This window comes from Heloderma suspectum, chromosome 7 (genome assembly GCF_057233095.1).
Source record: "Heloderma suspectum isolate Gila_16-S chromosome 7, 16-S_ref, whole genome shotgun sequence".
NCBI lineage: Eukaryota > Metazoa > Chordata > Lepidosauria > Squamata > Helodermatidae > Heloderma > Heloderma suspectum.
Window position 1 is genome coordinate 113,389,480 of NC_139464.1, and position 25,529 is coordinate 113,415,008.

General features: G+C 45.6%; 1 protein-coding gene across 2 annotated transcripts in view; it reads right to left on the minus strand.

Moving 5' to 3' along the window:
- Positions 1 to 5,548: 5,548 nt before the first annotated feature.
- Positions 5,549 to 25,529, minus strand: part of FRMD4A (FERM domain containing 4A) — a 300,096-nt gene continuing 280,115 nt past the window's right edge. The window contains exons 18-23 of one of the 2 annotated variants that reach the window (XM_084811642.1): positions 23,857 to 23,913; positions 20,256 to 20,493; positions 18,480 to 18,644; positions 14,339 to 15,198; positions 11,924 to 12,020; positions 5,549 to 6,324 (exon numbers count right to left, since the gene is read on the minus strand). In XM_084811642.1, the coding sequence (XP_084667768.1) occupies positions 6,222 to 6,324; positions 11,924 to 12,020; positions 14,339 to 15,198; positions 18,480 to 18,644; positions 20,256 to 20,493; positions 23,857 to 23,913 (1,520 nt within the window). In that variant the 3' untranslated portion in view covers positions 5,549 to 6,221. The remainder of the gene's footprint in view (positions 6,325 to 11,923; positions 12,021 to 14,338; positions 15,199 to 18,479; positions 18,645 to 20,255; positions 20,494 to 23,856; positions 23,914 to 25,529) is intronic. The other variant, XM_084811641.1, reaches the window with a different exon arrangement.

Consider the following 25,529-nt stretch of genomic DNA (forward strand, 5'->3'; position numbering starts at 1 on the left):
GGACAGAGACTGAAGCTGAAGCTCAAATATTTTGGCCACCTAATGCGAAGAGAAAACTCTCTGGAAAAGACCCTGACGCTGGGAAGGACTGAAGGCAAAAGGCAAAGGGGACGGCAGAGGATGAGATGGCTAGATAGCATCACCGATGCAATGAATATGGACTTGAGCACGGTCCGAGAGAGAGCGCAGGACAGGAAGGCCTGGCATGTTATGGTCCATGGGGTCACGAATTTCAGATCTTTAGGATGTTTCAGAAATGCTTCAGTGTGAAGGCTTAGGACAGAAGTACACATTCAGTGGTAAATAGGGATCCAAACCTTGTGTGTGTTGTAGCCCTACAAAACAACAGTTTGGGGGAGGGGGACTGCAGGGGAGAAGTGGATGGTAAGGGGTGGTGGAGGGGAGATGTGCTTACAACCCTTTCCCTTGTCCACCTCTCTGCGAAGCCGTCTTCATCCTACTGATCCCCACTTGACTGGCAAGTGCATCTCAGATACCTCCCCCCCCTTTTGCTGGGGCAGGAAGGGTTGTAGAGAAGAGCTGGTGAGGGGAAGAGCTAAGCACTCCCATGTCCCTCTTGCCTACTGCTTATCCTCCGCAAATCACCACCACCACATGCACATGGTTTTGCATGGCAGAGACAGAAGGGGTTGGGTTTGCTGTGTTGGCTGCCTAATAGAAGCCAGCAGTTGGAGTCTTTTAAAAAATCTTCATGATTGCATTTTCCCTATAAAATGATAACGCTGCTTGCTGTCTGTTGGCCCTTTTTGTTTCTCTGTTGTATTTAAAGTCTCTTATGCCTGGGCAATGTTTCAGATTAAAGTATTAAAGCCCAGGAAAAGATACTAAAATCTTCACAATTCAGAATAAACAAGAGCCTGTGTTTTGGGGGGGATGGGGGGAGTTTGGGGATGGGGGGAGGCAGGACTGTAGTTGATCAGTTTGTGGGTTTATGTGGGAGTAGACAAAGGTGCTATTAAGACAATGTAGCGAATGTAAATTGTTTTGTACACATAATTCTCAAGGGGACTTAATATAACAGGAAGTATTTATCACATCGCCGCCTGCTTCCATGCCTTGGTTCAGTGGTTTCTGGATCCAGTCCTCTAGCTTGGCCTCGGCTGTGAGTTCTCTAAATAATCTAGAAACATTGCTGTCTTTGATTTACGAGGACTATAATTTTCTTCTGCAGGAAAAAGGCATAGAGTGATTTGAGGAGGAGTATCTTCTTTAAAAAGAGGGTCCTTTGGGGATTTAGGACATCATTAGTTGATCTTTCGCCTGGTTAGTTATAAACATGTGACTTTGAACAGGGATGTTTCATCTAGAGACTATGTAAGCAGATGTTTTCAGTTCTAATTGGAATTCAACAAAAAAGCATGTGCAGCGTGTTCTGGAAGGCAATGGCAAAATTTCTGCATGTTGAAAAGTTGTCTTTATAGGCACTCCATCTCCTGGCTGGTGGTGGTCCTTAAAATAAGCTTCCTGTACCACAGAGCATCCCGTGTCAGAATAACTTTATCCCCTCGCAGTCTATGGAATGGCACTTTATTGGAAATGTAGAAACTGCAAAATACTTTGTCATGGCGTGTTTTTATTTAAGGGTTTCCAGCTGTCGTAACTGTGGGAGCCAGCTGCAGCCCCTAGAGTGTCACTATGGGAACACTGCTGTGACAACTGCTCTTTCATCCTTGGCTTGAGGGAGGCGCTCTGCCACTGGGCTTGACCTGAATTGCAGCCGCAAGCTTGTATTCAAATAGTTAACTATACCCTTTTTAAAAGGGGCAAGTTCAGAGGAAGGATTTCCTGTTGGTCTACGCGAGGCGAGGGCCTGGATAACTACCAGCAGCTGCTGAACATAACCAAACAGTTTTTCATTTGAGCAGGATCATTTTGAAGGATTTCTCTTGAATCTGGATAAACAACCTTGCATTCTGAGTGGGGGGTGGGGGGTTGTGTGGCAAAGAAGTTGCATGAGCAGGAAGATAAAGGAAAAGAAACTTGTTTTGTAGTTTAGGCCACATTCTCATTCTGAGTTCTCACCGCAGCTGGTTTTCCTGCATGCACATGTAAAAGGTAAATGTGGTTAGTTGCAAATGCTGGCACAAAAACTCTTGAGGTAACGAATGCAAGATAGGAGACAGTATGTACAATTATGTGTAGACATCTTTAAGATCTTCGGTACTGCAAAAACTCAAATGCACACTTCAGAATATCATCTTGAAAATGCTTTAATAAGGAAGTGTTGACAACACTGTTTCTGCAAAATGTAAAGGTAACTATACAAATTCTTAATACAAAAAGAATAAATTAAAAGCAGATTTTTTTAAAAAAAAATCTGCAACCTTTTCTACAACATAACATCTTTTCTTCCCCTTGGTTACTGTTGCACAGGATTCAGTAAAATCATTTTACATGCTCTACGGTCAGTTTCAGAAGCGTTCTATTTTTTTTCTTATTTTAAACTAGAGTCCATTTTGCACAACTTGTAATAAAACTATTGACAATAATATATATATGTAAAACTTTACATCTAGTTAACTAAGCAGTAACTGGTCATCTGATAGCACCTGAATGGGGTTTGCTATGTCCAAAACTAAAAACTAATACCGGGTGGAGAAACAAAACAAACTGGACCTTTTTTCTTTCCCGACATTTTCAACACTCAACTGCATATAATATCATTTAAAAAATAAACCCTGCCCACCATGTCATATGGTGTTTATGCATATACAAAGCTAGACAGGGGGGAGGTTTGTACATACGGACAAAATGCAATATTGGACCAGGGACTTTTTTATGTATATAAAAGCAAAATTCAAGGGGTTTATTAATGGGGTAGTCAAGTGCTTGTATACTCTAGCTATGGTTTACCCCTTCACGTTATACTCAAGACACGTTAATCTCCTGATTAACATTTTATGTACATTTTTTTAATAACTGAATTGAGTTAAACAGTAAAACCTGTTTTACTTAATTTCTGTCTTTACTACCAGACTGGCTCACAAGTGCCTTGATTGAAAAAACAAATATCACCCCACCCTCGCACACGCAACAAAAGCTTTTCCCCCACCCTCCCCTAGAATGTTTGCAGACAGGCTTAAGAATGTGTTCGTCTTATTTTACTTTTCACAAATTTGAGCCCCAAAATTATTAACTTAGGGATGCCAGCATTTCTGTTAAATAACATGCCATTTCTTATTAGGATGTAAGAGATGGATCATATTGTATCAATACCACATCCAAACTGCCTGGTGAAGAGAGGAGCCCCAGTCCAATGACCTAGGTGTGACCAAGTCCTACTGAAGCAATGGAACGAGTTAGCCACGTCTGCCCTTCCAGTTGGACTGGAGCCATGGGGTTGGAGCCATCCTCAGTCATGCTTAGAGGAAACCCATTAAAACCAATAGGACAACTCAGTCATGATTAACTCAAGTCCCATTGATTTCTAAGCATGACTAAGAACGGATCCAGCCCATGGTTTCTGTTGCCATTGGTGTGTTTCCTTTTCAAGAAACTGTTTCCTAAATGTAAGGTAATCAGCAAGTATTCTGGCTGACTTTGAATACAAATTAAGATTTCTAGTGGTGGTTGATCTGAAAAGTTGATAATAAAAGTAGAATATCTGTACTACTAACTTAGTATCTGTTTTACAGCAGTTTTAACTTCCCCCAAAGAATTCAGGGAATTATAGACTGGGGAAGGGGCTGAGATTTAGGAGTATTCCCTCCTCCCCCTACCCTGACAACTATAGTTCCCTGGGCTGAAGGAATCACTGCTGAATCAGTTTAAGTCTGTAGTACAGGTATGTTCAAAAGCATGTCTAGTTGGTTGTCGTTTGTGTTGGAAGCCACCAACTGGAATGTCACCAGTAGAGGGTGCTAGACACACAGGTAGGTAGAGGGGTGTGTGTGTATGTGTGTATATATATATATATATATATATGTAAGAAAAAGGTTAGTCTAACTTTGGAGAATTTTTCTAGGTAAAACATCAAATAACCATTACATTAGATCTTGTTAAAGTTCATTATGTTGTTGATTCGTCATTTAAAAAAGGTGATTGTAAATTAGGGTACTTTCCAGTCTCATATTGGAAACCAGCACACAGTTAAGGTGCTTAAATTCCATGGACTTCAGAAGCCTAACTTGGTGAGAGATTGCAGACATCGTTCCAAATCAGAGAGTCTGCTGTTGTATTGGTTTAGTCCATCAATGGGCTTACACAGCAATCCAAGAATTCGTTGTCATTGCTTAAGTACTTAGGATGGAGATTTTTCACATAACTCTTCCCAATGAATATGATAGGAAGAAGTAATATCCTGTGTCAGGTAACTAACTGTTCTTATGCTGTTTGCTGAAATAATACCATCGCTCTCTTGCCTATCTTTCAGGTTTCTTCTCTGTCTGCTTTTAGACAGTGCCCTACTGAGACATATAGTGGGCATATGGGTAGGTGGGTAAGACATATGTCTTACTGAGATATGTGGACATATATATCCACTACCTCTCTTATGAAAGAGCAGTAGTTTTAACAGCTCATTTTGGGGGAATTCAAGAGTTTTGCCTTTCTGGTATTAGCAGCATCCGATTATTCCTTGGAACACGTACACAATTTTTTTTTAATTAATGAAAGCTGACTTCAGTTTCTTGCTCTTTGGAGTCTCTTTAGTTTTTGTTGCATGCATACAAACACAAAACTGGGGGAGAGGCACAAAACACTTGGCTCATCCAGTGGCATAAAAACAGCATAGCACCACAGTGATGACTTCATGTGCCTGCTCTGATATCTGCCTGGATTAGGGGTGAGCAACTGATGACCCATTTGCAGTCCAGAGGCAAAACAGAAATGTGGAGGGAGTGGTGGCTGTGGCAGTGGGACTTGCCAGCAGGTCCACAGGCATGTGAGGGTCCTTATCCTCCTCTACTTCACCCTCCAGCCATCCTTTCTTAAAAGTGGTCCTCCAGCAAAACCAGTTTTTGACCAAGGGCCTAGAGATTGTGCATTAATTCATTATAAAAGTACTGAGGCCTTTTTGAAGTTTGATGGCTTTCTAGACTTGTATAAAAAGCATTACTCAAGTGGTGTACATGTAAACTTGTAGTTTCCTCTCTTTTGGTATTGGTAGTAAACCATGCTTTGTATCAAATGGAAAAAACTTTTATATCTGAATGGTTCATTTTAGTACTTTGAGGAAAGTGACCGAATCTGCTGGTAAACAGACAACACTGTGAAATTCCTCCTCTTTAAAGCATTGTGCACGTTCCTAGCCAGTCAAATAAGCCCTTGCTACATTACTATTAATGTATTTCAAGATCAAGTTTACTAGATTGTGGTTTGCTTGCCTGTGATTTGACACACTTTCTTCTGCAGAGATCAAGCTCTTTTAAATCCTAAAGCTTTTTGGCATTTTATTTTGCAACAGGTCACAGAAGATCTTACATTACTGGTGTTTTTGCTTGCAACTAGTCATAGGAATGTTAAAAGAAACAATTACTTGCCCTTGTTCTTGCTGATGCCCTTGGGCCCCATCTTGTTCATCCCGGTGGTTTTCCCCAATTGATATCTGCCAAGATTGAGTGGCATCTGTACCATTATTTGAGATTTCATTGTGTTTTAGGGCATCAAGATGAAGAAGATGGAGAACAAGTTACAGAGCACTAGGGCTATTTCTGAAAAATAGGATATTTTTAGATAACTGCTTCATAACAGACAGCCACTGAAATCTTTGGCAGCACAGAACAATTCACAACATGCTGACCCATCTTTAAATGGATGCCATCATTCTCTCTCCCCCCAGTCCTTTTTTCTGTTGCACCATCTTTACCTAATAATTTGACTTCAGAGTTCAAATCATATGTTAGAATAGTTTTACATATTAAAGAACAAGATTATTTATGCAAAATGGTTTGAATTGACTGTTTACTGTGTTCTTAGAATCCAGTTACTTGTAGATTTGCCCTCTCCTTTTGGTTGAGCTCTGTGAGGCATGTGGCAGCCTGCAGAAACCAGGGCCAAGGGAATTTGTTTTCCACTTCTGACTGGACAGAGATCTGTCCTGGAGCTGTTGTTTTTGTAGTATCTTCAATTGCCTTATGTGAAAAGTGCTTTGACGTGAAGCTGGTGTCAGGCGCCAGTGCATCTGGGTAAGGCAAATGAGAGGCAGTGAGGTGATTTTCAGAATGGCATTGATGCGCTTGAACGGCTGAGGTCAAGGGGATTCACACTAGAGTTCCAGGTTTGGCTTTCTCCTGTCCATACCACTGGACATCGGCTAGTTCTGGATAGAGGGGAGAATCCAGGTAACAGCTGTCGTTGTAGCTCCTAAAGAGAGATGGGATAGATGTTCAAATTGGCACATTTGACAGAGGCATTGGAACTACAATTGCACAGAGGACAGAGGGACGGGATTGAGGAGGTGGGCTAAACGTATTCTCTCCTGTTACTTTCACCTATTTGTGTATCGCTTCCTAATGGCAGTCTTGTGGCAATAATTTGGTGTCTGCTTAGACAGGCGCAGTGCAAGGATGATGATATTGTTATCCTGCAGTTTACCAGTCCAAATCACTAGTTACTCAGCAAATTTTTCAAGAGTAGTGCAGCCACAGACTTTATTGTAGGTATACCTCTTCAGGCAACTGATTCCCACTACCAAACCCTCCTTCGTTGAGACAAGGTGGGTTTTAATCTATCCTTAGCCCTCTTCATTCCAAACTCCGCTTCAGAACTGTATGTCCCGCTAAGTTGAGTGAGAGTTAATTTTCTTGGACATATGGTTAGAATTTGCAGTCGAGGGCATGAAAGAAACACAGCCTGAGCAGGATCTCACAGAAGCAAAACCCTCTTGGTTTTAGATAAAGTGAACTCAAGGAATACTCCATTGGCCTTGAGCAATGGCAGCTCCTGAGAGGGCTGACAGCTGATGGGGGCAAATCACTGCAGGCCCACAAACATGTTGGAAGACCACATCTCCCCCAGCAGTTGCCTACGCTTCAAGCCATCCACCTTGGCTGCCTCCAGCAAAGCATTTAACCGCTTCAGAAGGATGTTGCAGTCTCTTCTCCCCACCCCCCAATTTGGTTTGTTACAGATGCAGAAATGTCCAAAATTTGAGGAGGGTGGGGGATGGGAGGAAGAGGGCAGGTGCAGCTAACAGTTGCACATTATGGAAAAGGGCATGCCCACAGTAAGGAAAGGGAGGAGAAAGGTATAGAGAGGTTACTTATACATGCAAAGTGACACACATGCATTCTAAGACGAAGCATGCATAAAACAGGGTCTTGTAATTGCAACAATGATGTGGCCTGCTCCAGTAAGCTATTCCGCTTCCCACCAATTAATGGGATTTGGTGGTAGGGGTCCTACCGGTGACCAGGGGCAAATCAGCCTGGCCCACTAAAATGTATTAGCTGAAGCTGTTCTCACTGCATTGCCGTGCCGGAGAAAGCCGTCATCTGCTAAGCGTTCATGTGTGTCGGGTTGATGGGAAAGGTATAGGAGCAAAGCCAATGGAAAAGGTTGGCAATCTTAGGCTAACCTCACAAGGGATGGCAACCCTGGGACACAAGATGAGCCACTGCATGTGGTCTATGGAGGGCAAGTAGAGAAGGGACCTCCTGCAGGAATGGAGCTGTGCAGAGCCAAGTGCCGTTGCCGCTCTTTTGCTGTGAAAATGCTATGCTGAGGCTTCCAGGCAGTAATGCCAGCCTACCGCAGGCAGGGCCAGTGTCTGTGCAAGCTGAAGCAACCCTTTCTTATGGACCAACCGTTTCCGAATCGTTCTCTTCCCAGAGATGTAGCCATCTTGGTCTGTTGCAGCCAAGCAGCAGTCTTGTAGCGCCTTAAAGGCATTTATTGCCACATAAACCTTTGTGGACACTGTTCGCGTCATCAGGTGCATGACGCATTAGACCAACTTGCCAATCATATATGCACATGGTTGTAGAAGGGGGAGGGAGGCCTTGTAAGCAACAAGGTCAGAGGAAAATGAAATGCAAAAAGTACAGACTGTGCCAGTTACATTAAAGATTAAATGCCTGTAACATTGCTACACTGACCATTTACAAAAAATAATCCTGGTATTGGTATGAACAGTACAGACGCGTAACACTAATAATGCATTTAAGCTTAAATGTAACTGACAATATGTACTCCTTGTATTTCATTTTTCTTTGACATAGAACATAGGAAGAGCCATGCTGGATCAGACCAAGGGTCCATCTACTCCAGCATTCTGTTCACACAGTGGCCAACCAGCTGTCGACTAGGAAGCCACAAGCAGGACATGGGTGCAAGAGCGCCCTCCTACCCATGTTCCCCAGCAACTGGTGTACATAGGCTCACTACCTCTGATACTGGAGGTAGCGCATAGCCATCAGGCCTAGTAGCCATTGATAGCCTTCTCCTCCAGAAATTTATCTAACCCCCTTTTAAAGCCTCCCAAATTGGTGGCCATCACTACATCTTGAGGTAGTGCATTCCATAGCTTAACTATGCACTGTGTGAAGAAGTCCGTCCTTTTGTCTGTCCTGAATCTCCCACCAATCAGCTTCATGGGATGGCTCCAGGTTCTAGTATTGCAAGAGAGCAAGAAAAATGTTTCCCTATCCACCTTCTCCGCACCATGCAAAATTTTGTACAACTCTAGCATCTTCCCTTAACCTCCTTTTTTCCAAGCTAAACTGTTGTAACCTCCCCTCACAGGGGAGATGCTCCAGCCCCTTGATCATTTCAGTTGCCCTTTTCTGCACTTTTTCCAGCTCTACAATATCTTTTTTAAGGTATGGTGACTAGAACGGGACACAGTTTTCCAAGTGTGGCTGCACCACAGATTTGTATAAAGGCAGTATGATAGTGGCAGTTTGCCTTTTCTTTTTCTTTACAGCAGCTGCACACTGGGCCAGTATCTTCATTTATCTGTCCACCAGAACCCCAAGATCTCTTTCTTGGTTGGTCACTACTAGCTCAGATCCCATCAGGTTATACGTGATATTGGGACCTCACTGCTTCCAATGCCCTCACTCTTTCTACAACCATGCATATATAATAAACCCTACTTTTGTTCATCTATCAGATCACGTTTTTAGAGAGACTAGATTTTTCTTGTTTAACCTAATGGAAACTCAGTGACTTGTCCTATTTTCAGTTCTCCGTTAAGTTGGCTTTTGTGTACTTCTAAGAAGTACCCAACTCTGTTCTCGATATATTTTTGGATTAACTGCATAAAAGCTTGTTTTCAAGCAACTCTTTTGATCATATTTACAGGTTATTAATTTAAGGACAGCATTGTGATGATTCACAAACCAAAGCTTGCCGCAATCCCCTCTGCTTGCCTGTGGCATAAATCGTTCCCAAGAAATTGGACAAATTCCACCACAACCAACAAACTGAAAACAGGCATCGGGACAGGGGCGCACGAGGTTTTCAGTCCCGAGGGCTACAGCCCGTGTCAGCTGGCGGGGCGCGTGTGTGCATATATGTGCGCACACACATCAGCAGGCAGGGATAGGGAGGTTTAAACCTCCCTTCCCTGCCCAATGAGATCTAGCAATTGTGTGTGGGGGGGTGGAGGTGCCCAGTGATTTCCACTGAAATTGCAATTTGCCTGGTGTAACTAGCAGCATGAAGGAAACCAGTGATCTTGGAAGTGGGATTGCTAGGGGTTGAGTCTCTCCCATCCCCCAGCGAGACTGCTGTCCCAGAATAGCATCTCCCCCACTGCTGCAGTCCAGGTGATCCCTTGCATAAGGGGTCTCTCATTCAAGACAGCTTCAGTCCACAACTTGACTGGTATATAGCCCTTGGCTGTGTGCAGACAGGCTGCAAACAAGACTCTTTGTCTCTCTAAGTTTGGAAGAGAGCCCCTTATGTACCATGAGACTGATCCCGGTGGAAGAGGAGAAATGCCTGGGCATCAGCAGGACCAGTACACTAGCATGAAAGAGAATATGGAGATGGGAATTCTCTTTTCCAGAATTGTTTAATTTGCACAATCCAGTTATGCTGAAATATGTAAAGGTCAGCTAGTTGGAGTTCACGAAAGTCACGGAGTGGTGAGGTAAGGTAAGACTCTTCTCTCCCGCAGCCCAATATATTGTCTGTCCAAGAAATTTTCAGTTCCGGATTTATTTTTCAGAGTGTTATCCACTATGAACGCTGCCCTGATCGCATCCTTTTTGACACATAATGGATCATTCGAAACAGCAGCATTGCTACGTGAGCCACACGCTTGCTGTTAAGGTTTTGCTTACGCTCTTCAGCTTACTGCTGTCAGCTGCAGAGTCTAAAGCCAATAACTGAACAGTTTTGCAGTCATTACCCCAAAATGCCCACACAGCTCTGACATTTTCCCCCTACCCCCGAAGCAGCTCTGGCACAGTGGGTTTTACAACACGAAGGCAACAAGGAAGCATAATAGTGGGGTGGGGTGTGGGTTTCAATTTTTTTTTAAAAATCCCCTCACTATACCTCTATTCATCAGTACTTTGTTGAGTTGGAGACTGAGACTCATCCATAGTGGGTGAGTTGTCTGTTGCATCTCTGAACAAAGGATAAGCCCAAAAGAGAGAGGAAGAGGAAAGAGGAAATGTTAAAGAAAAGCCATGACACAAAACATTGTTAAGAGCTTATTAATCCAGTCAGAAATAGGTTGGTGAATCATCTTGGAAGACAAAAAGAAATTAGTTACACAGGGAAATGAGTCAAGTAGAATCTTCAACATTTTGATTTGTGTGTGAAGGGATAGGGGTGTGGCAAAAATAAAGGAAAAGACAATTTCTTTGCTAAGCAAGGCAGCACAGTTCTCAGGGTGACAGAAAATCTCCCTTCTTAACTCATTCAATTGTTACTGTGTTTTTAATACATCCAGGTATATAAGTAGCTGCTTGACTGATCTTTTTTTTTTTAAGTAATAGTAGTACTTAACAATTATCTAGCACATTTCAACTGTTCAAAGCACTTCAGAAGTGCTCTCAGTAATCCTTACAACAGCCTTGTTGGCATTACTGTCTCCTCTTGCAGATGGAGCATTGATGCTGAGTGATGGGATCCTCCTTAAAGCCACCTAGGGAGTTTGTGGCAAAGGCAGCATATGAACCATGGACCAACATAGCTCATGCTGTTCTTAGTGACTGCACCGACTCTCAGGAGTTGTTGTGGTAGTGGAATATCTGCTAAAGTGATTATGGCAAACTTTATTCAAACATTTAATTTAACATATTTCGATCTTGCCCTTTGTCTTAAGAAGCAAGTACATGAGATTATTCCAATTTGCCTTCATCACCTTTGGAGGCAGGTTAGGGTGCTGAGCAAGGATTTGAACTCAAGGCCTCCGTCATCCAGCTTCATTGCTCCTGTTGGCTTTATCTTGGGGACATAGGAAAGATACGTTCTGTCAAGTGGAGAATTACCAGCTGACCTAACTCTCTAAAATTATGTTATATAGAAGCCAGAAGTCAACGAGGACAGCTACAATGGTGTTTGTGGCACAATCATCACTTCTTGGCTGAGTGGCTAAAATGTTAGCATTCATTTCAAGATATTTTGGAATTCTGCTATGCTTTGTTTGAATCTGAACCCCTTCCAAACACAGACACTGTGGCTTTATATACAGTGACAACTGTGGAAATAGGTCCAGACCACAGGAATGTGTACTAGAGCAGTGTTTTTGTTGGTCCTCCCCTGCCTTTACAACTAAACGAAGACAGTTGCACTAGTTGTAAACTCCAGTGGTATATACAGCCGTAATAGAACAGATGACCCATAGTAAGGAAACATATCTCGAAAAGTGGCCTAGAAAGATGAGTAATAAATACATAAGTAGGTGCCGCCTTAACAGCCTCGAGGGAAGGTGGGGTTGAATCTGGTGCTGTTGAATAGCCACTCCCCTCTTGTGCTTGCCCCTCCCGTTGGCCCCAACACTCACCCTGTCTGCCAGGCTAGGATGTGATGCGGGCTGCTGGGTGGCGTGGCTGCTAGCTCACTAGATGGGGTCGAACTCCTCTGACTGGGAGGTAAGGCAGCTGGAAAGCAATTGACAGAGAGCGTCAGGGAGAGCAGAATGCAAATGATGTGAGGTCTGCGCAGCAGGAATGCGTGTCGCCGAGACCAAACATGCTGTGTTGTTTGGCACGACATCGCAATTGCAGGTGAGGTCTTTCAGCACCAAAGCTGCCAGAGCCATGGCTTGCTGCCACAACGCCAGTCCTCCCCCCCACACACACACATAAATTCACTCACTTCCAACAGAAGGGCTGAATTCCCTCCTAACCCTGCGGTGAGCTCTACTACAGCATCCCCTCTGCTCCCTTGATGTCAGCAACAGTTAAGATTTCAATAGAGGAGCTTGGCGCAACTGCTGCCAGAGCAGGGGTAGGCAATGGGGAGCCTGCAGGCATCAGAGTGCTCCTGGATACGGGCCTTCCTTGATGCGGGCCAAGGTGCCCCACCCCTCCCACTTTAAAAAAATCAACACATTTCCTTATCAGCAGTTGGGACTGCTGTGAAATAGGTTTCTGTTCGTGCTGAAAACTGGATTGAACAGAGTTAGTGTGTTGGGGCTCAGCCACCACCTCTGCCTTGTACTCAGTCTTTGGGGCAGGTTACTTGCCCTTTGCTGTGCCTCCTATGGCAGCGATTTTGTAGTGGTGCCCAGGACAGCTTCCTCAAATTGTCGAATGCGCCCATGGCACAAAAAGGTTGCCTACTCCTGTGCTAGAGTATTCCAGCTGTATTGCTACTACCACTGTAACGCAAACCCAAGGGGCACCAACCACTGGCCGCAGCCTAGAACCGGAGGAACTTGGCTAGCCTCATTAGCAATGGTTGGGTAACCTTTAGAGGCAATATGTTTTTCCAAGTAATACCTCCAGGGCAAACTCTCTACATATGCCTTGATTATATCACTTCTGAAATTACCCTAACGCTTCATAACTTCTCTTTTCATAGCAAAACTAAACAACTAGTTGAAGTTAATAATTCTTGTGAAATTGCCCTGAAAAAGCAAGGCCCTTAATGTGCTTCGGTTTCTGATTTATTTTGATGAGCAAATTGTTGTACAGATTGAAATAAACTGAACATCATGAAAAGCGCTCCTGAATAATTAGGGAACTTATCTTGCCACCCTTTCGACTTAATTTGGTGTGTTGAACAATCATTATTTCAGTTATGTATATATGTTTGGAATGAAGAATTCATTGCAAACACGTGATGACTATCATACCAGCATACGGTAAAGCAACCTTAGATTCCCTGTCTGAGGGTTGTGGAGTCAGCATGAAAACCCCAAACCCAATTCGAATGCTGTCCTTTGTCTCTGAAATCTCAAATGGAGCTCAACTGCTGAGTACTATAATGATCCCAGCCACCAAATTACCAAATATTCCAAGACCAACCCAGAAGAAATTGAAATCAGATGGGTGTGATTAGCTGTTAAATGCAACTAACATCATATAGATCAATGATAGGCAACCTGGCGCCTTCCAGATATTTTAGAGTACAACTTCCACCTGACCATTGGCCATGCTAGTTGGTGCTGCTGGGAGTTGTCGTCTGAAACATCTTGAGGATGCCTATCCCTGATCTAGATTGTGCCCTTAGCTTAGAATATCATTTGGCAAAAAGGAGAAGATTTACAGTAACATGAGTGATCTTCCACAAAAGGAAAGGAGTATTTTTTGGCAAGAAGAATAAATGGATTGTTTTCTTGAGAATGTATTAATAATGTGGGGGGGGGGGAGCATAATTTTAGTGTGCCGGGAGAAGTTTAAACCTCCCCATCCCTGCTATCTCAGATGGGGGGATGAAAAGTGTGTGGTGTGCGTGCGCGCATGCATGCATGCGTGCAGGTGGGGAGCCTGTCCCACCACTCCCAATCCCATGTGGCCCTATGGGGCAAAAAGGTTGCCCATCCCTGCTTTGGGGTGCTCAAAATCGTTCACATGCACTCTCTTGTGTACTCTAAAACATAGCTCAATGTTACAGGGGCTGCGAGGCTTGGGGCTGAGAGAGAATGGCTTGCCTGCATTCACTTCCTGAATTCATGGCAAAGGCAAGATTTGAGGTGCCCTGGCTACGACAGTGCACTGGCTTTAGATTTCAGGAGCAGAACTCACATCTCTTTGCAATAACCCAGTTCTTGCTTCTGTGATCCCTTTGGCTCCTTTTGCTTTACAGGGCAAGCAGCGAATGCAGACACATGGCTGATCTACTCACCTCGCTCCAGGCAGAAGCTGATCGGAAGGAGGCAAGGGTGATTGAATTAACGTCCCACTGCCCCACTAGTGTGGCCCAGTAATTTCTCCTCTGTATGCATCATGGGCACAAAACATGTTCCTCTCACCTGATGTTGCTTTGCACATCGGAGGCATCCGTGTTACCCTGCTGTGCGCCACAAAGGTGCTTTGAGAGGAGGTGCTGTACTGGGAACTGCTGTCCGATGAAGTGGAGCTCGTGTGCGACAAGCGGCTGTGGTCTTTGTGGGAGGCTGTGGACCGTTGGTACCAGAGCCTCAGTTCGTCCGACACCACTGTCCTTCCTGAGCCCTTCTCGTGACCCTCTCTGCCCAGGGATGGAGTCCTTATGACCTGAGACCTGGAGGGGGTGAGCCTTACTGAGTCTACTTCATCCCCATGCCAGTTCTCCTTGAACATTCCCCCTGCCGTGTATGAGTTGGACGTCTTAAATTGTGCTTTCACGCTGTAGTGTCCCTCCTGGTCGTTCTCCAGGCTGCGCACCACCACCGGCGTGGAGCTCCCCTCAATGTACAGGGGGTACTCTTTGATCCTGTACTGGGAGGAAGGCTGGCTCTGGCTGTGCAGATAGACTCCGTGGTGGCCGGTCCCGTTCCTGGCAGCCAGGTTGGGCATGCTCCCAGAATTCGAGGAGACGAGGTTCCCCGCTGACTTGTGCCTCTGCCTCTGCCGCTCCCGGGCTTTGGAGGGGGAATCCTCAGCCAGCGTGGAATAGTTGGCATTCATCTGAGCTGGGTAGTAGTGCTCAGAGCTGGAATGGCTGGTGCAGGAGGAGCAGTCATCCATGGGGTCAGAGCCGTTACTGCTACGAGTCCTGGGGGTGTAGAAGTCAGGGCTCCCCGTCTCATTTTCCGACCCAAGGAGCTTCCCTTGGGACTCTAAACTGGAGCTTCTGTGTCTAAAGTGCTGTGCTAAACTATGCAGTCTTGTAGGGCTGATGTCCACTGACCTGTAAGCACAGAACATTTGAAAACAGGAGTTAGGACTACAGGCACCCCCCAAGCTGCAGTCACACAGCCTCTAGTTGAAAGCAGGCAACTGTGAAGTGTCCAGCTGCCCATTAAATGCAAAATCCCATTGGTTCAACTACTCCTTTGGTAGCATCAGCTTTCACCCCCTATTTGTCTATCATTAGATTACCAAGTGGTAACCCCTTGAGGCACACGATACAGGGCAGGTGTGTGGAAAATCCTTCAGAAAAGCCTCAACCTGCAGGTTGTCTTTACTGGTCTTTGAGCTAATTAAAATGCTCAGCATTTTAGAGAATTCATGAGAAATTATGCAAACCTATTTGTGAAGGAGAAGCCTGGAAGTGGAGAGCACCAGGTACGGGTAATCTGGCAGTGGGAAAGGCAAGTTAAGAGGGCAGTTAACAGTCACTGCTGATCTATCTAACTACTTGCTTTAGGGAGCAATCCTAGACAGCAGCTAGACGGCCATAGGGTATCTGGTTTTCCGGGAACCGACCTCAGATCCCGTGCTCCAAGGTCAGTTCCTGGAGAACCAACCTCCTCCCTCTTCCGCGCTGCCTTGGAGGCAGAGTGGAACAGCCCTGTGCTCCGACCTTGCAAGAGGAGTGCGGAGCAGCCGAAAAGGGGCAATCCAGGGGTGTTTCAGGGTGGGGAGGGTGGAAATGCTGTACAACACATCCAGTGTGTCGTACAGCAGCCTCCTCCCCCACTCAGCCCTCCCGCGGCTAGACAGCCACAATCGGCTATCTAGCTGAAAATGCAGGGCAGGAGAAGCGCGGAGGGAATGATCTCCTCTGTGCTTCTCCTGCCCTCCTTTGGATAGGCGGTCTCCACCAAGTTTGGAGGTGGCCGCCTATCTGAATAGGATTGCGCCCCAAGTCCCAAGTTCTTTAACATGGGGAACCTGAATTTTAAATGTCAAATTGGTGGAGGACCCCCTGAAATTTATAGTGCACATAATGGAACAGCTGGAGAACATTAATGCAGGAACACTCTCTGCAGGATCATTCTAAATGCTGTACGTTAACAAAAAGCTTGGAAGGAGTAGCTAAATAATATTTAAACTATTAATTTAGATACAGAAAATTATCACCTTTTCATTTGTAGCATGCTAGGTAAGTCACAGGACATGAAAACATTACAATAAAAACAACGAAAATAGGCTTTTCCTTGTTACACGATTTGTACTTTTCTTAATATTTGTGTATAACCACGTATGAATGCTCAGATCAGTTTATCAGGGACCACATAGGGAAAGGACATAGCTCCAATTAATTTCACATATTTGTTTGCATAATATCTGATCAAATTCATATTCTATAGAAATGGAGGGGAGGATGGGGAGAGACAAAAGTAATGTGCAATCCATTATTTGGGTAGCAGGTCCATGACACAGATAGCAGGCGGTACTCTATCCCTCGATCTCTATGGAGCGATGCTTTATTTGCTTGCCACCATCTAGTCTGTCTCCCAAATGGCCATGTTCGGTTTGAAGGAGGAAGTGCCAATCAAAATACTCTTGGATTGGGACCCACTCTCTTAGACCCCTGTTCTAGAATGAAATCCCTCTCTGTTACCCCAAGACAGGGGATATGGCAGAACATATTTGTTGCTGGAAATATTTTATACAGGATATGTAGCCTCTCAATTACCATTAAGGTTTGATGTTACCTAGTTTGGCAGCTTGATTGGTTGCCTCTAGCTAAAATCTCTGTGTTGTGAAGTGAGCATTTCTCAGTTTCACTTCAGCATTCAAAGAAAGAATCAAGCTGATCCAGTCAACAAACCACCTCTCAATGGGCACATCCCCAATATGTGTAATAAATTAGCATCTTCTGATGTAAGCAGCTTCTTTCTTCAGCAGTCAGCCTCAGTTTACACCATTTCTGGGGGCCCAATATACCTTCAGAATAATTTTATGTTCCGTTAATCTAGGAAGGAGATCAAGTGAAGTACAGTGAATGCTAGGCCCAAGAGAGTAATGTAAATAATGCCATTGGTCATCGTAAGGTAGAATTCAATAAACGGAACATACAGAAAAGCCTGAGGAATTATCAGAACTGCCCAATATTGATACCCCTGCCAGTGCAGACTGAGAACCGCTTCTAACATGGTGAGGATGTGGGGTTGGTAGGGTTTTGCATTTCCTCTTCCTGGGCTACTTTGTCTCATCCCAAATAAAAAAAACATATTCACCTTTTCTTCTGGTTGGGGAGATGAGTGAATTCCCAGTGAGAAAACAGTCTGTTCCTCCCCGTTGCTGAGACATGTGAAAATTTATATTGGACAAGATGCAGAAGTGTGGAAATAATTTTAAAATCCATCTATTTCTATTAAATTTCCAAAACTGAAGCTCATGGATTTGGGGCGGGGCGGGGGGATGGATGGCAATTCAGGAACAAGTTAAGAACAAGGACCAAGTTATAATATTCCATTTAGGTCTTCCCTTCCACACCACCAGAAGTATCCAATGCTGAACACACTTCAAAATGCTACCAAAGATTATTCAATTTATAGATTACACCTGTATCCCACCCTTCTTCAAGAGAGCTCAGGGAAGCATACATGGTTCCTCCCGTACATTTTACTTGCACAACAATCCTGTGAGGGATGTTTGGCTAAGAGATATTGATTGGCCCTAGGTTGCTCAAATAAGCTTCGTGATTAAGTGTAGCTTTAAACCCGGGGCTCCCGACAGTCCAAGTCCAACACACTAGCTAATATATAATCACAAACTACCACGGAGAGCCAGTGTGGTGTAGTGGCTAGAGTGTTGGACTAGGAGCTGGGAGATCGGGGTTCTAGTCCCCCACTCAGCCATGGAAGCTCACTGGGTGACTTTGGGCCAGTCATGGGTTCTCAGCCCAATCTGCATCACAGGGTTGTTGTTGTGAGGATAAAATGGAGAGGAGGAAGTTAATGTACGCCACCTTGGGTTCCTTAAGGAGAAAAAAAGGCGGTATATAAGTGCAATAAATAAATAATAAAACCACCCCTCCAGATCTCACTTCCCTGCTTTAGCAAAGAATCACATTATTTCCAACATGGTTTAGCTTGACCAAAGATTGTCTAGAACTCATGTAACAGCAGCATGTGAAAACAACTGTCATAACACTTCTCCGCTATGTGATTGATTTCTTTCTGAAATTGGTCACTGCCTTGGTCACTGGCAGGTTTAGCTAGACTTCATATTCAGACTTCATATTTAAAGGGAGATGGGGAAGGAAAGCAGATGAGATCTTGGCATGGAAAAACTTACCTAGCAGAATGCACGTAATGTGGACTGCGTACCCGTAGATCTGGTGTCGATGGCATGCTGGATTGGGAGTTCCAGTGGGGAAGATTCCTAATGGGGCTATTCTGTAGAGAGTTGCTCCCTCCACCCTCCGCACAGCTGCCGGTGCTGGGGAACCGTTTGTGACTGCTGCAAACAGAAGACCGTATAGCAGTCACTCTTCATCTGGAATCCTTATATATGCAGGTCAAACCGCCATGTTCTTTGTAACATGTGCATATTGATCTCTGAGAAACCCATGAACTTCTGTGTGTACTTAGTATGTATTTCATAGGCAACATCCCAGCAGCCCTCACAGCAACCATGCAAGGTATGCCAGAACTTCTGTTCTTACTGCTGGGGGACTGAGAGAAAGGCCACCTAGTGTGCTTCAAGCACAATTCAAAACGGGTTTCCTGGCTCATAGCTCTTCCTCTCAACCATTACTACACTAGCTCTCTGCACAATTACTCCAGATCCCTCCTTTCTCTTTATAACAAAGGTTATAGCTGAGCTTCAGGCACTACCATATAAAGCAAAAAGGAAGTACTGCAAGGGGGAGAGAGCACTGCATTCTTCCACCAGCTTGTTCAAACTATTGTCACTTGGATCAGGGGTGAGTTGGAAGTCTTTAAGCCTGCAAGATCTATTTTATCCCCCCCCCCCCCCCCAATGCTGAGAACCACCAACTGGAGCCGGGCGCAAAAGACATAAATTTAGAACTGAAAAGTTATGAGCCCAGGAATTTGTTTGAAATACCAGAACTGAACAGAGCTCACAGTTCTTCCACACAAAGATCAGCTCCTAGTTACCCAAAGCTTTCTTCATTTCAGTAGGGGGCACAGGAGAGTTGTTGTTGGGAGTCAGAAATCCTTGCCGATCTACTGCAAATCACCCAGATCTACCAGTAGATCCAGATCTACCTTCTGCCCACCCCTGGTTAAGATGATTACAGCTTTTAACGCATATTCTCTTGTTGCCATATGATGCTACCTAAAAAAAAAAGGTAAAGGTGTCCCCAACCAGTCGTGTCCGACTCTAGGGTGTGGTGCTCATCTCCATTTCTAAGCCGAAGAGCCGGCACTATCCGAAGACACTTCCGTGGTCATGTGGCCGGCATGACTGAACACCAAGGTGCACGGAACGCTGTTACCTTTCCCGCCGAGGCGGCACCTATTTATCTACTTGCAATTTCTTGCTTTTGAACTGCTAGGTTGGCAGGAGCTGGGACTGAAGACGGGAGCTCGCTCCGTCAGGCGGCACTCGGGTCTCGAACTGCTGTCCTGCTGACCTTCTGGTCTGCAGTTCAGCATCTTAACCACTAAGCCACCACGGCCCCTAAGCTACCTAAGCAGCTGTAAATATCATGCATTTAGTTAACGATATTTTTGTTTTACTGTTTGGAAGCGGCAGCCATCACCATGGAGGCCCAGTGGCTTTACTCAAAACAACTATATTTGCATATAGTTGCTTCTTCAGATGTTTTCATCACAGCTGCTCCCACAGCTGAAGAAGCAAGCTGCAATTCATTTTTTTTTTTAATGACTTAACTTTTTGGCTGTTGGAACTGCTGGAGAAACTTCAGGGAATGCCTGACTACATGTGGAGTTCTCAAACTGCTGACATCCTTTGGACTATGGCCAGTGCCCCAATGCACATCCATGGCATTTGCTGATAAAAACCATGCTTTTATTTTCTATAAATGAGCACTGCAAAAAAAGCGACCATCTTTATGGAAATGCCTAGTTTTTCCTTACTTACCTGGAGTGGCTGTGTGAGGAGCGTTTCTTGACCTTCTCATAGGGTTCATCCAGTGATGATTCACTCCACATCTTGGGCTTGATGGGGGACTTGTCATAGTCATTCCTGTGATAGTGCATCTGTCTGAGCCCCTCCAGTGACTGGGGAGGGGGTGGTCTATTATGCAAGGGTGGGCGTGGTGGGAGGCCTTTGTGAGGTGACTGTAATGGGGATATTGTGCTGGTAACCTGAGAGTCTTCTGAAATTGGAAGAGAAGAAACAACCTAAAATACACTGTTTTATTTAATTATTTGTTAATTTATTCCATCAATGTGCCTGGAATTTTACAAGATGACAGATCCATGCCCCGAGGAGCTTACCGTTAAACATTCAACACAAGTGAGACAACAGTGAAAGGGAGGGAGCATGTGTGTATCATGTGTATATAAATTAGGGATGTACGAAAGTCACTTACCTTTCTGCGGATTATGTTTATGGTGGGGGGTGAGGCGATCCGGTCCCCCCCCCCCCCCCCGGAATCCTCGACGGCCGGCTGAGCTCCGCGGCGGCTCCGCGGAGCAGCCAGCCAGGCCAGAGCCGTCCGCAGCCAGATTTCCGGCCGCGGAGGGCTCTGGGTTAAAAACAAACAAACGCGAACGCAAATGGCGGCGGATATTTATGTAAATATTTACGCAGGCTAAAACGGTGAATCAAAAAGGGATGCAAATAGCGCCCACTACGGTATTTGCGTTCCCCTTTATTTTCGCCGTAATAGTCTATGTAAATATTTATGTAGACTAAGACGGCAAAAAATAAGGAACGCAAATGGCGGCGGCCACAGCCACTGCCATTTGCGTACGCGTTTTTTTTTTTAACCGGGATGTGATAGGCTACGTAAGTCTTTACATAGCCTATCACGCTGCTGTAAAAAAAAAAATGACAAGACTGCAAATGGCAGCGGCGGAAGACCAGCCGCAGCCAGAACCGCTGCTGGAGCCACCGCCGCCTGGAACATCCGCCCCAGGTAAGTCTCATCCCGGGGGGGATCCGCGGGGGGGGGGGTGGCAGGCCGTTCCGCCACAGATTTCGGGGGGCCGAATGCACTGGCATTCGGCCTCACTGAGATCCGTGGCGGAATTCTCTGACGTCCCTAGTATAAATACACGCAATATAAAAATAAATACGTATAGACCACTGCAGTAGTTGCAGTTTCCAAATACTCTCCAAAGGCCTGCCCCATGCAGACCATATTTCAGGAGTTTAAATGGGAGATGATTAAGGCATGGATCACTGGCCAAATCTGCCTTCTCCAGGAAGGGGTACAACTGACACACCAGCTGAAGCTGGGCAATGACAATCCTGGCCACATCGGCCACCTGAGCCTCTAGGAGCAATGCTGGAGCACTTTTTATTTTTTTCCTCAAAGCAGCTTACTTTCCTTTGGACCTAAGAAGAGGTGTGCTGTATCAGACCAAAGGCCTATCCAACATTCTGTTCCCACAGCGGCCAACCAGATGCCCCCAATGGGAGCCCACAAGCAGGACATGAATGCATTAGCGCCCTCCTGCTCATATTTCCCAGCAACGGGCGTTTAGAGGCACACTGCTTTTGATAGTGGAGGTAATGTACCGTCATCCTGATAATCGCCATGCTCAAAGCACTTTTCTATGCTCAAAGTAGCTTACATAAAAAAATATAATGAAACAATTAAAACTATAATTTAATGTCAAACATAAACAAAACACAGCACCAAATTCAACAGTGAACAAATAGATTAAGATAGGCCTTCATCTGACCAACCTCCAAAGGTCAGTGAAATTTTTAAAAACCCACATTTTGCAGCTCTTTTTAGAAGCTCTGGGGGTAAAGCCAAGTCTGACTTCCCTAGGGAGGCCATTCCAAAGCATCAGGGCAATCTGAAGTAAAGCCCCTAGTCCTAGATGATGACTTCACCTTGTTGGACTGAAAACACTCATCCACATATTCTATATCACTGTTTTATATCATCTATAAAACCCTGGATGCAGTACCTAGGTCAGACATCCCAAACATGATGCCTGTGGATGCCATGGCACCTGTGGGCATCTCCAGTGGCACGCACAAAGCTCTTCACTCCCTGTCCCCTTCAAAAAAATTAATTAAAAAATGAAAAACTTTAGGGCATCAGATTCACCTTTCTTTCTTGAACCTGCCACTGATCAGGTGTTCAGCAGGCAGGAAGAGAAAGCAAGGTAAAGGGGTAGAGGGGAGAGAAAGAGTAAGGCTAGAGGCTAGGAGGGGGGAGAAACATCAAGATAAAGGGATGAGTGGAAGAGAAAGAGCAAGGCTAGGAAGGGAGAGAAAGAAGGTGGCTAGGGGTGCAGAAGGGAGAGAAGTAGCAAGGAAAGGGATTGGGGGAGAGGAACAGCACGGCTAGAGGCTGGGAGAGAAGAGAGAGAGAGCATGCAAAAGGGAAAGGCCTGTGTGGACGGAAGAAGATGGGGCAGGCCAGGAAGCAACTCTTTCCATTTCCCCTTCCCTCCCAGCCTCTAGCCTTGCTATTTTTCTCCCTTCCACCTCTTGACTAGCCAAGTCCCCACGGCAGCCATTATGTGACTAGCCACATCCTCCACGGGACACATTTTGTGGTGACGCTGACAGCAGTTTCTCAAGTTCCCAAATGTGCCCACAGGTCCAAAAACGGTCGGGGACCCTGGCCTAGATGATCTGTGCTGTATCAGACATAAGCACATCTCTTTACAGACGGCTGAGGCAAGGGGCTTTACAGAGGTTTATCTGGAAGATCGGCTGCTGGGCCTTCTTGCTACCTCCCTTTCCCCACACAAACAAGTGTTCAAAGGTGTGGGGGGTGTCCATCTTTGGACTGGGCTCAAGTTCTTCTCACAGCGTAATACCTATAAGTGGCAGCACGTGATATACTTAAATCAGGTTCTAGACGGTTTTATGTCCTCTACTTTAAGGGCAGGCAACCTGTGACCTTAGGACCACATGTGGCCCTCAGCCCAATGTCACGTGGCCCTCAACCCAATGTCACGTGGCCCTCAACCTAGTTTCAAAAGCCTTCTGCATGCAATCAGTTCTGGCCTCTGGCAAGGCTGATCTACCCGTTCCCTAGCAGCCCACTGGGCAGAGAAGGGAGAGCAAGAAAGAGAAAAGGGGTGGCCCACCCACTTTTGGCTCTGGGCATGCCCACCACCAACATGCAGCCCCCAACAGATTAGCCGTGAGGGATTGCGGCCCTCAACAGAAAAAAAGGGTGATGGTGACTGCTTGAAACGGACTGTCCCTTTTTTCCGTCTTGGAAATGTTGCTTTAAGAGAAATATATAGAATGTGATTCTCCAGGGGGAATATATACGCCATGGCAAGCGCCATGGAAGTCTTCTATACTTGCAAAAATAAATTCTTGCAACTTAGGGCTTGATTCAATGAAAGTTAAGCACATTTACATCTCACCGATTTCAGCGGAAGAGAGAAAAACACACTGAAATATCTCCCATTTAAACCAAAGAGGAAAAGTGCTGGGATTCTGTCATTCTTTGGACACAACAGTTTTGTTGTTGCAGTGACCGAATTCATATCAAATACAGTATACTCCAATGTTCAATGAACGCTTGACATACCATCTTCCAGAACGAGGGCATCTGAGAGGGAACTATCCTCGCTGGCAATGTTTCCATCTGTGAAATTAAAACACACAGAGGGGTCACTGTCTCTGTAGCTAGACGCTGAAGCTCAGCATGATTTGCATGGTCAGCTAACGTAAGAAAAACTCTGCTGGGTCAGACTAAGGATCCCTCCAGCCTAGCATGCTTTTTCCAGGAGAGGCATGCCCAATGCTTCCAAGAAGCCCACAAACTGCAGCAGGACGTGCAAGCAACAGCGGTCCTCCATGGTTCATCCCTAGCCACTTTGAATATTCAAGCCATGGTGGGAGGTCACTGTGGCATATCAGTACCTTCAGTACCAGAGGGAGTGATCCTATGTACACCAGTTGCTGGAGAACATGGGCAGGAGGATGCTGTTGTGCTCATGCCCTGCTTGTGGGTTCCTGGACGAAAGTTGGTTGGCGACTGTCTGAACAGAATGCAGGCCTAGATGGATACTTGCCCTGATCCACTTTGGCTTGTCTTATGTTCTTAACATGACATCTGAACCCAGTGCAGTGTGGGTCGTTGGAGTGGTTCACCCACCCTAAAACAGCCCATGAGTTGTGGGTGGTTTGTTAACCATGCCAGCAGCCCACCCTCGTCAGGTTCGGACATCACATTAAGCCATAGCCACCATGGCTTGATGGATATTCACTATGGCCACTGGCACGCACCACACCCTACCCTGGCTTAAATAAGCCATGGTGGGCTGCGGTGATTGTGTGAACTGGGTCACTGAACTGATTATCCACCAGCAACCCAAGATCTTTTTTCTGGAGAGTCACAACCAGTTCAGGTTCCATCACAGTATATGGGATTGTATTTTTTGTTGCCCTAATATTAGGGATGTCAGAGAATTCTGCCACGGATCTCGGGGAGGCCGAATGCCAGCGCATTCGGCCTCCCGAAATTGGTGGCGGAACGGTCTGCCACCCCCCCTGGGACGAGACTTACCTGGGGTGGATTTTCCTGGCAGCGGTGGCGGCAGCTCCGGCGGCAGTTCGGCGGTAGTGGCCGGTCTTCCGACCGGCTGCCACTGCCGCCATTTCCAGTTAAAAACAAACAAACATGATAGGCTACGTAAAGATTTACGTAGCCTATCTCGGCTAGGTTTAAAAAAAAAACTGTGATAGGCTACGTAAATGTTTACGTAGCCTATCACGGCTGACTTAAAAAACAAACAAACGCGCGTACGCAAATGGCGGCGGACACAGCCATTTGCGTTCCTTATTTTGGCACGTCTTAGTCTACGTCAAGATTTACGTAGACTAAGATGGTGAAAATAAGGGGAACGCAAATAGCGTAGCAGACGCTATGCTATTTGCATTCCCCTTATTTTCGCCGTCTTAGTCTACGTAAATCTTGACGTAGACTAAGACGTGCCAAAATAAGGAACGCAAATGGCGGCGGCCATGGCCGCCGCCATTTGCGTACGCGCGTTGTGTTTTTTTTTTAAAGTCAGCCGTGATAGGCTACGTAAACATTTACGTGGCCTATCACGGCTGACTGCAGGGACACAAACTACGGCTGCCGCCATTTGCGTCCCTGCTAGCCAGCGGCTCCGCAGAATCCCTGCAGAGCACAGTCGGTCAGCCAGGATTCCGGGGGGGAGGAACGGAGCGCCTCCCCCCCGTCCAGGATTCCGG